The 11,718-nt window shown below is 35.4% G+C and overlaps 1 protein-coding gene across 1 annotated transcript in view; it reads left to right on the forward strand.

Annotated features, from left to right (window-relative positions):
• NCAM2 (neural cell adhesion molecule 2) overlaps nt 1-9,427 on the forward strand; it is a 261,349-nt gene extending 251,922 nt beyond the window's left edge. The window contains exons 17-18 of the mRNA XM_085308474.1: nt 3,504-3,623; nt 9,265-9,427. Of these exons, the coding sequence (XP_085164600.1) occupies nt 3,504-3,623; nt 9,265-9,376 (232 nt within the window). The 3' untranslated portion in view covers nt 9,377-9,427. The remainder of the gene's footprint in view (nt 1-3,503; nt 3,624-9,264) is intronic.
• The last annotated feature ends 2,291 nt before the right edge of the window (nt 9,428-11,718 follow it).

The following is an 11,718-nucleotide window of genomic DNA, read 5'->3' on the forward strand; positions in this document are numbered from 1 at the left end:
ATGGCAATTTTGCAGAAATTTGCTTTATAAACTACTTCTGCTACTTGGAAGAGTAATTCAGAGTTCCTTGAAATGCGCAAAAATGTGTATGTTTGTGTGTGTGCAGACAAATGTTGCCTTAAAAGAAAGAGGAGAAAACGAAAAATAAAAGCATCTACCATAATTCACTTTAGGATGCTCTGTGCAACTTGGGCTATTCTGATAAAAAGTAAAATCAATTGTAATTCAGTAATAGATACAGGAACATTTTTGGTCCATGAGAAATGGGTACCAGAGCATTTTAACTCCATTTATATCAATCTGTCTTTGAGCTGCTAACATCCAAACTCAGCGAATGATTATGACAGTGTCAGTAAATTTGGGAACAAAGCACAGTAGGTTTTGTGGAAAATCTGTGAAAGAGCTTGTCGTCTTAAGTACAGCTATTGCTGGAAAATCTTGTCTCTTACCCATGAAATTTTGGAATTACAAGTATAGCTGAATTTTAAAAATAGAAGTGCACAGAAGGACATGGCTGAAATTGCTGGTGAGTGTGATTATTCTTCATAGCAACAGTTAATGATTGCAAAAATCAGTGGGAAAGAACAATCATGATTCTAACACTCGTGTGCAGTGCCTTCTTCATCAGAGAAATGGGAGTGAAGTGCTCATTTACGGGCAAGTATGCTGCCTTAAATGATAACAGAGGGTAGTGAGATCTCTGGCAAAACAGTTCAAGTATTAAATACATAAAATAATAATGTTTTAAAGAACAAATATTTCCAGTTTTTTTAAAAGGTAAGATGGAGAGAGGATTGCATATGTTCCCTCATTTTAAACAGTTCCATTTTTTACTAAAAATGGCAGTTTCACTTCCTCATTACCCTCATCTAAAATATTTCTTATAAATACACTGCCATATTAATGAGAATTCTGTCTTTGCATGGCTTAAATGACATTTACTGGTCCAGTTCCTGGGTGGTGTCGCTCTTCCTGTAGTCAGGCCTCCACTTCATTCTGCTGCAGCTTCCCAGGTGCTGTCCTTCCTCAGCTGTTTGTAGCACAAAACAGCTTGCAGACCTCGCTGTTCACAGCTGTGTTGGCAGGGTCCTTTGGTGCCTCTAGCAGAGATGCAAGGTGCTCTCATTTCCGTTTTAGCTAGAGTGATTGTAAGACTGCATCTTGCTTAGGTCACTTCATTGCATTTCCTGGTTAGGTTTTCAAGAATCCTTTTTGAAACAGCTCCATAGAACAAAAGCAATCATAAGTAGGCACACAATATTGGCATCAAATAACACTTCTGAATAAAAGAAGTTATGCCATAAAATAAATAACTGTTTTGTAATTCTTCACAACCTACAGTAAGAGGAAGAATAACACCAATTTCTCTGTTGTATTAAAGAAGCATGTCCTGTTGAGTAGAATCAGCATTTGAAGCTTCTGGCTCTGATTCAGCTGTCCTGTCCTACTGAACAGAGCACTTAAGTTTATGCTTAAATTTCACATTCAGGAAGTGACTAAATATGAATTGGTGGTGTACAGACTCTTCTGAATGGATAGAACTTATGAAGCTAAAGTTGCAAATGCCACTTGTCAGCAATTTTTATGTTGCTCTCAACATGATACACAAATGCCTTCTTGTGCTGTCCCAGGAAAGCAAAAAGCTGGTCATTTAATTTCTCCATGACACCTTTTTGCAAACATGAGTATCTTCTTTAATTATATTTCTCTCCGTGTTGGGTTGGTCTTCTGTGAGTCATATATTCTGGAACTTTTCTTATGTTAGCCTATACTCTGCTTAAATAAAAATAGAAGGACTGTCAGGCTAAAATTTTGAGACAATCTTAAACAGGCTAACAATCTTAATCCAAATCAGAATTAAAATTTGTTTCATGCCAACTGCCATTCCCTAGAAGACACTGACAATTCCCTTTTGTATGTGTCAGTTCACAGTCTCTTCTTTTGTGAGTTCTTTGGTACATTTGATTAGTAGGAAAAAGATAGTCATTATTTATGTACCATACGTAATGAATGTAGATGCTATAATGCATGTAAAATACATACAGCACATTCCTGGCACAGAAGTGGCTTAATGTGAGTCCTGCAAATCAGTTACGCTCTGTGGAACTTTCGATTATTGCAGTTTGTATTTTCTCTATAATCAGTTGTTCATGTGAATGCTGTTTGCTAATGATATCATTCTTAAGCTTTGGGATATGTAATAATATGTGTTTATAGATAAGATTGCAGATGTACAGACTAAATAAATTAGAATTTATAATTCCCTTCACCAGCCTTATTATGATCCATAATCTTTTCACAGATATGAGGCAGTCATGACTCCAAATTATAACTACATGGCAGTGTTATCAAACAACTAACTCCTACCTAGTAAATCAAATGCTTCATTTATGTGCCCCTTCTACAGAAATGAGCATTGTGTTCATTTATCTATGTCAAAGCAGAATTTTTTTCCACAGGTAAATAAATGCAAATCATGTAGAGTTTTTAAAAATAACCAAAATCTGTTAGGTTTTTACCCAATAATCTTTCCCTAGTCAGCTTACTGATTATAAATTTATTTGTGCTGCACTATCATTACTTTATAAAGATTTTGCTAGAGGATACCTACCAGAAGGTGCCAGGGTTTTCCACGTACTTTCTGAATAGAGAGATTTTGCAGTTACAACAGACTGCTTAAGGATTATCCTCTCAGGAACATTTCAAATTTATAAGATATGAAACAGACAAAGGTTTGAGTAGCTCTTCACTGTGGCACACACCAATCTAGCTGCACTTTGGAATGTCAAAGGTCTGGAAGATTCAGTTAAATAGAAAAGGGATTGTTAGTCTGGTTATCCTGTGTTATTGGATTGTAGCTGATGAAGTTCCAAAATACAATTCCTGATGTGATTTGGGGAAAAGGAAGGAAATATTTAAGTGGCAAGAGATTTGATTTTTTTATATCAGATATATTTTGCATATCCTTTGATCTGCCTTTTGAACATAAAAGTATGTTGGTTATTAATAGTCTTCTATCGATTTGAATAGAAAGGGCTCACTTCTTGTTGCACAAGGGCTCTTTACCATGTTCTGACAACCAAGTAGGAGAACGAAATACATGACATCTATACTAACATGAAGGCTCTTTTCACTGCCAGAAAAATTTAGGCATAAATGGGGCTCGATTAACCTGGTGTGATCTTTACGATACTTGTTTTAGCAAAGTATAAATCTATTTCTGTCAAGAGGCTAGCCTCTTATTATTTGGTCATAAACAAAATGATCTTTTGCGATGCAAAACCATGATATTTATGGAATAGATAAGTAGCCATGGATACTGGATACTTTGAAGACTTCAAGGAGTTGAGAACTCATTGTGTTAAACATGTCTTAGTGGTGTTAATCATTGATAATTGGTTCTACTCTTTTTTGGTAGAAAGAAAGCATCTTGGCAATTAATAAGGTGTGGTGTATGCAGTTAATGTAGTGCTAGAGATTAAGATTCTTTTAATAATCTTTAGGAAAGATGGATCAAAAGAACCAATAGTGGAAATGAGAACAGAGGATGAAAGAATTACCAATCATGAAGATGGGAGTCCCGTAAATGAGCCAAACGAAACAACTCCACTCACAGAACCTGAGTAAGTAGCCTCAAATTTCTCATTTTACAAAAAATTCTGTCTCTGAAGACTTTCCACTCTAGGGGAGAGCTATAAATAACACTGACATGAGAATGATATGCTGTGGCGGTGCAGTTTACCAGTGTGATGGCTTACAGTAATCATTCTGAATCATGGTCAGATGCAGCTACTCTTTACCACCTCCCCAGGGACCTACCCAGCATCTGTTAACCGCTCTGTGGCTGTAACCTCCTGGACTCTCAGGAATGGCTGTAGATTGTGTCACTCCCTGTTACGGAGCTCAGTGCTGTGGAAACTCAGCTCCTCACAGCGTTATATCTTACTGCGTTCATTCATGTAACTTAGAGCCTGGCTGTTTTTTAAAAGCCATGTGGAATAATTAGATTAATAGTGCTGAAGGTCAGCCACTTTTCTAAGTTGTGTCTTTTCTCATTCCCTCTTCCTGTCTCTGTAAGGTTTCTTGGTGCAGAAACAACAGTAGTTTTCATGTGAAGCTCCTAGGCTTTGCGACTCAGTTGTGTCCACAGCCTTTGGCTCTAAGGAGATGAGTGCTGATGGTCAGGTCTTCTCCTGAACTGTACTACTGTAGCCCCTGGAACAATCTAAACTAGATTGAATAGTTTGTATTCGCACTCTGAATAGCATTTTTCCAAAAGGGTGTAGAGGATATAGCACAATTTGTGATAAGTCACAAACAAGCCTGGTATTTTACTAAGCTTATGACTGCATTACTGTCACAATGGGAGTTTCTGATGTACATTTTTTCTTCTTCTGAAAATATAGTTTGAAGAGAAATTAATATTTCATCAAAGGTGATGACAGTACTATTCCTTCTATTGAGAGCCCACCTAGTGTGATGTTAAAGAAGATGAACCGATTGCTCAAGAGATTAATTCCTGAGTCTCAACAGTTAATTGATTTGAAATTATTAAAGAAAATTCTGAGTTGGCTTTGGTTTAAGCCCAAAGCTTTTCATGCTTTGTGAAAATTTCCCGCTTAATGAGACCTTATAGCTATTAGGGCCATGAAGACACTTCTGTAGTAAATAAGATAAAGACAGAAACTCTCCTGTTGATTATTTGGTGGAATTACAATTGTGTGTTAAAAAGGAAAGAAAGTTCTTATAGAGCAGTCTTCCAGTCTTTCTGAAAATACAACAGAATTGCCATTCTTGTCATCACCTGGAACTGCAAATGTCAAAACTCTTAGTAAGAAAAAAAACCTTGTGTTACTGGCTGCCATTGACATTTCTACTAAAATACTTTGAGGGGATCCAACTGCCAGTTATGCTATATATACATATATATTTAAAGAACATGTACACAAAGACTTCAAACTTGAGTTAATAGAACAATTGTGGGAATGTTGAATGAATAGTGATATACCTGTTCTTAATTTTTTGTGCATTGACACACAAATTTAATCTTCTGAAAAATTCTTAGATTTATATTGAGGGTCACTGTAGAGAACCCACAGTTATCTAAAGAGTCAGTTTATTAGAGGAATACAGCTGTAAACAACTTCTAGTATAAACAATTGAAGCCCTTTTTAAAATTTCTTTGAAATTTTTTGAAGTTCTGATATTTTTACAGCATAACAAATACTACTTTTGACTAGTAGAGATGTATACTATAAAAATGTGAACTGAATCTCAACAGATAAAATTAACTATGTGGCCATATTTATAAAAATAAAACGTTGTACAAAATCCAGTGGTTTTGGATACATTAGCTGCTAGGACACCAGAGCCAAGTTGCTTAGTAGCTTAAAGACTAATTGCAGTGCCAGGCATTGCAAATACAAATTAGTAACATCCAGCATGGGGTGCAATATAAGGAAGGACTAAGTTCAGCTCTTCCTGCCTGTCTCAGTCTTTAGAACAGCTAGGAGGAATGAAACATGAGAAAATTAAGATCAAAAATGTTTTTAATATCTTACTGAGGGAAAAAAGAATAAGTCACTGTTGCCAGGAAAAAAAATACCTAAATCATAGGAAAAGCTGATAAGGAGTTGATGGGTATTGTATCCCTGGGAGAATAGGCTGCTAAAAGATATTAATAGTGATGACTATTTCCTTCTTGGCAATTTGTTCTCCCATAACCAGTGGCAAAAGGCAGCAGTCCAAGGTACAGCTGGATCAAGGTCAGACGGGTTAGCTACAGATTCGGAATAGTGTCACTTATGAAACCAAAGATGAATACAGAAAAGCCTCATGCAATCAGGATATCTGAAGAGACATGAATATTGAGGGATATATAATGACCTCTGCTCACTCCGGAGTCATTACAAATGAAGCCGAGAAGCAATAGAAAATATGGGTGAGATGCCACTAGAGGAAAGGAGGAAGCAACAGAGTAGAACTAAGTTGCTCAGCAGAAATAACAACACACAAACACATTATCAACAATAGGTGCTATCAACCAGAAAGGCATACGCTGAGCAGAGCAATGATGATCAGCAGGGATCTGGGAGTGAAGAGCTTAGCTTGTAGGAGGAAAGAGTTTAAGAGTTTCAAGGATATTCCAGGCAACCAGTGTTCATATAAGGTGGGATTTATTTTGCCTAATTTTGGCCGTTGTAAAGGTATGTAAGGTAAGCCTTTAATCTAAGTTAGGTGAAATCAGCAGAGAGATAGGCACATCCCACATATCCGAGAGAATTTATTTCAAGTTAAGATACCTCAGGTCTATGGGATGCCTGTCTCTTCCTTCACTGCAGAATTAGCTTAGCTTAGTCTTTGTGCCTAACTTTCAGGTACCCTTTCTTGCAGATTTTTACAATTGGAGAAAAGAAATGAAGGCACCATGTTATTCTGAATAATATCAATTAACATTGAGAATTTTAAATGCAGTTTAAGCATTTCTGTAAAATAATTAATGATATGATGATATAGTCTTACAATAATGAAGTCTTGTCATTATATTACCAAGCATATTATTCCTTAAACTATGTTTTACCTTCACTCAGATGAATCTTTTCAAAGTCAAGGATCCATTTGTGGCAGTAGATCAGCAAAAAGCACTTTTACCTTTTAATAATAATAGCAAAAAATCAATTGGTTAAATTGTGCATTTTTGTATTTCTGCAATGTGATTAAGATGCCACATGTAATGTGGTATTATAATAGCATTCCTAACATTGTCTGATATTGTTGTGTTTCTAGTGTTGGTTGAGTTTTTCTTGGTTTTAATGAAACTGGGTCAATTTCAGTATCAAAATGGCTGGGAGCCATATTGCTATAATACAATTATATTGTATTATATTTTGTAGAATATTTACTTCTCTACTGAATGACAGTATGGGTACTCTCAGTACATACTTGCAAATGCTAAACTAATGGGCCGAATGCTAAAATAAATAAAGTCAATATCATTAATGATTAATAACAGCCTGTATCTGTCTAAAGTAAAAGAACTTTAAATGGTTCAGCACTCTTTGTTTTTCCTCAGAAAAACACTTTTTATTATTTTAAGATTTGGTTCAAGATTAGGAAGAACAACTGTTTGCCCCAGCTGAAAAATACAAAATTACTTCAAATAGGACAATTAGATGCAGAAGGAGGGGTAATTAAAACAGTTAAAATTAATACAGTAAAAGACAAAAATGATTGAAACTGATAGATATTAAATATGAATTAATATCTGAAAACAAGGGAGAAGAAAATTTCAGATTAACAAAAATGGTGTTAAAATGGATAATGTCTTGCAATAACTGAACCAATAATTTCACATGGTGCTCTCCGATGCTATGCACCCTGCTGACTTAGGTTTACTCCTTGACCTGGCAATGCAGCTCATCAGCAACAGCACACCCTTTGCAGGAAAAGTGACTGTCTGCCCCCAGCCTCATGGAGAGGCCTGTAGCCTGAGACTTGCAGAGCTGCATCCTCTGCCAGATGGTCTGCCTGGGTCGAAGCCTCCAACATGGCTTGGAGAATGACTCCAACAGCTACTGGAGAACGTGCCAGTGGCACATCACACCAAAATGGAGAACGTGTATGCTCCTCTGAACTGAGACAAGGAGCCCTTCTTTGTGCTCTTCTGCACTAACTGCTGCAGAAAATGCTGTGTCTGTTGGCTGCCTCTCGTTGTTGTGCTCTGTGTTTTTAAAAAATTTGATTCAATTAGATCTTTTTTAATGCTAGGTGTTTTGCATTATTAGGCCTTTATCTAAAATGCGTCTCAGGAACCATGCTTCTTTTGCACCATTTTTTTAATCCTCTTTTAAAAATAGATTTGCATTGATTCTACTATTTCCATTCATTCAGGCATCATATTGTGGGCTGAATTCTGTTTCCTTTAGTTGTGTCAAGTGAAACAATTACTAGAAAACTCCCTCTGTGTTCAAAGCCAGACAGCTGATATATGGCACACATTTTATGGTAATAGAACAAGTTAGCCTTCTCTTTGTTTTTTTTTCAGATATAGTTTGTGCCCATTATTTAACCTGTAGATAAACAGCAACTTTCTTAGTTCATTTCAGCCAGCCTGAAATTTCATAAGACTGGGAATTTGGGTATTGCTTTGTTTTATTGATTGTTATTAAATGCTGTTTATACAAGACATTCCTAAGGGATTCTTCAGACAATTTTTGAAAGATATATTACTCTTTGGGACATCAAAGGAATTGTAGTGACAGTTTTCTGAAAAATTTAACAATTGCTAGGAATAAAAAAGGCATATGTATATTATTCATCCATTAAAAAGCAGAAAGCAAACTCGAACCAGAATCAGGATTAAAAGCTATTATGCCCAGGTGATGTTATGAGAGGAACATCTGAATAAACCCTACACGTTTTTGACAGCAATATTTTTGACAGGTAATTACTGGCAATAGGAAATCTATGATTTTCAAGACATTTTTTGATGAGATCAGTGTGTTGTCTTCCCTTTAAAGTAAAAGTGTGAACTCTTGCCATTGAAATTAATGGTTAGAAGACCCAAAGCAATGTTTAGACCATTTCTGGAATTAAAATTCTATCTGAATCCATCTCTATCCATTCAGATAAGAATAGTTTTTATCACAGGGTGAAATATAAGTGGCCAACTTCTTATTGTGCTGTTTCACCAAGTTAGTGTTAAAAGAGTTATAAGACATTAAAACAGCTAGAATTTATGATCTAAAATAAACTCTAGCAGTTTCTAAAGAGGAAAAACATTTCTGTTACCTCCTTTTGCTATAAAAACTTCTTTCCATCACTATGTTTTGTCATAATTTCCAATGAAAGATCTTATACTTTCATATACAACTGCATTTAGATTTAGGAATGGACATAGCAAAGAGTAAAATCTATATTCAGCAAAGCACTTAACAGTTAAGTGTTTCGCTGAATCCTAAGTTATACATACGTCAATACTGGCTTGGGTCAGGCCCTTACTCTAGGGTTTCTTTTGATTTATTGAAGAAACTGTATTTTGGGAGGCAATAATGTGCTTACTGTGCAGTATTTAGCTTTGTTAGGCATAATAGAAGTAGAAAGAATTTATATATATTTATTTCAAAACAAAAAAGCTCAGTGCTCATAGTAAAAGAATTGTACATTTTCAGTAAATTATATTTTATTATAAACATAGTGTATGTTTTAGGCTTAAATTATGTATTATTTTTTGTAACTACTATGATTCCTCTTTTCTTCTGATAGGAAACTGCCACTAAAGGAGGAAAATGGAAAAGAAGCTTTAAATCCAGAAACCATAGAAATCAAAGTTGCTAATGACATCATCCAGTCAAAAGAAGATGATAGCAAAGCATAATAAGATAAACTACAGCTGTCCGAAAAATGCATTTGAATTTAAGTAACCCCGTGACCAAAACTTTACAGCTGACTTTAATTCCTTTGGAAACTTAAGCTTGGAATAGTTAGTACATGTGTACATATGATGAAACTATTTCTGTCTACAGTTCCTTTCTATTTTTTGTTAACGGTTTTAGTATGTAGTTTTGCTGACACCAGTCCCATGATATAAATTTGAAAAATCTACAGATAAGAACTGTAATATATTGTATGACAAAGTATGTCTATTTAGAAGAACACTTTATGAAGCACTCCTCATCTCCACCAACACATCAGATCTCTCCAGATCTTACAGTGCAAGCTACATACATAAAGGAAAGTGCCATATACTGTTGTATTTATTTTCATTTGTAATAAAGTTTAGGTTGCCTTTAAAAAAAATGATCTCAGTAAGACATTTAAGACCTTAGAGCTAGCAAACACTCAATAGTCATCACAGCTGTGCTTATCACTTGAAACAAAACAGAAAAACTGTCTTCAACATAGAGCCAACACCACTGGCAGTTTCACCTGGTTTATTTAGTATAGTAAAAAATTAATAACCATGATGTGCAGATTTAAAACAAAATGACTAAATATTTTGTAGAACTGTGTTGGCCTCATCCTATCTATATGAGTGTGATTTTGAAAGGCCCCAGGATTTTCAGTGCTTCAGATATTCTATATTAATGTTTGGAAGGTCATATGTGAACTGAAATGTAGCAAATGTGTGAAAGGAAACTGATTTTTGATAATAACTTTTGGCTTGAAAGGAACCTTTACATTAAACACATAAGCTGAAATTAGCTGCCCCAATGTATTTATACATATATAGTATTCATTCTTCTTTTAGCTCTAAGCATTTAGTCAATGGATGAAATTTAGTGTAATAGATACATTTTCACCCCAAATCATTACATGAAATATCCAAAGTTGTTCTTATTGAAAGAGCACTTGCTGATTTATGATTTCATATCCTTTGTCTTAACAGAAAACACAAAAAAATGGAAAGAAAATCTTTGGCTAAATGGTTAAGAATACTTTTAATACTTTTAAATGATTACTTAGTAGCATCTAGTATTAGGCCAAATACATTTTTTTCCTGCTAAGCATTCTTCAATATAATTTTTTATTATTATTCTGGTTAATATACACTACTAAGAAAAATTTTCTTGTTTATTATCATTGATTTTATGGTGTTAGTAATTGGAGCAATACATTTTGTTCCCTTTCCAACACAATATATCCATATCTACCAAACTGTTTAAAGTCTTGCTTTGGCAGAAGTAGATAAACTATATAGGAAGCTAGATTAGAAAATTCTACTTATCAGGAGCAAATTATACAATACGTTGTGAACTTTCCACATCAAAGTCATACTTGAGGTTTAAGTGTAACCTTACTCAGTAAATTACATCCCCTCCACGGTATGTCTGGATTTTGCTCATAGTCGCAGTACACAGACTGCCTGATTTCCCACAGAATGTCATCAACCCTTAGCTGATATTTTAGTTATGGCAAGTAATTGACTTTTTCTCCAGTAGAGTTAAAAAGTGAAAGGTGTCCTTAAATTTGGGAAAATGGCAGGTTAACCCAAGCATTAGTGCATTAGTGCATTTGAAGCAGCTGATGAGGACATATGGACCTTTCCTGTTTTTCAAGAACAAGTAATTTTATGTTTTCTCTTAAGCTTTTCCTCACTTTGGGAAAAACCTACAATGAACCAAGTAGTTGAGGACAGGCATAGCACTAGTGTGGCTAGGATAAGAGGCCAAGTTCCTGTGAAACCAGAACCAAAGCGAAAAGCATGGTCAGAGGAGACAGCAATGTACGATAAAAGTCATGAACAAGAATATATTAAAGCTGCTGCAAAGAAGTCTCTTTAAATGCTAAGGCACTACTTCTGAATCAAGGAAAGATGGTATGTTCCGTTACGACCTTTCACTGTTGCTCCCATGTACTGACCCGGGAGTAGGACCAAGAGAGTAGCTACTGGCCTACTAGCTTTCTCTACTATTTATTTCTGAGTATTCACAGAGTGAGCAGGGCAGCCCCCTAATCCATAACTGAGAAAAAACTCTTGTTTATATGTATGAATATGCATTCTTTCCATGAATGCCATTCTTGCCGTGAAGGCAGCTAGGCTTTTTCTCTTTATCAGAATGCAAGGAAGGGATGTGGAAAATTATGTGATTGGTATGCCTTGACCATCTGCACCCCACATAGTATCACACACTATTTTTACCAGGATGAGGATGAAGTAGGAAACTTCCTTTCCACTTTTTCCTGCCATCACAAACTTAGATGGTGCCAAGTGTACTC

This window comes from Rhea americana, unplaced genomic scaffold (genome assembly GCF_003343005.1).
Source record: "Rhea americana isolate MKP2758 unplaced genomic scaffold, rheAme1 scaffold_277, whole genome shotgun sequence".
In the NCBI taxonomy this organism is placed as follows: Eukaryota; Metazoa; Chordata; class Aves; order Rheiformes; family Rheidae; genus Rhea; species Rhea americana.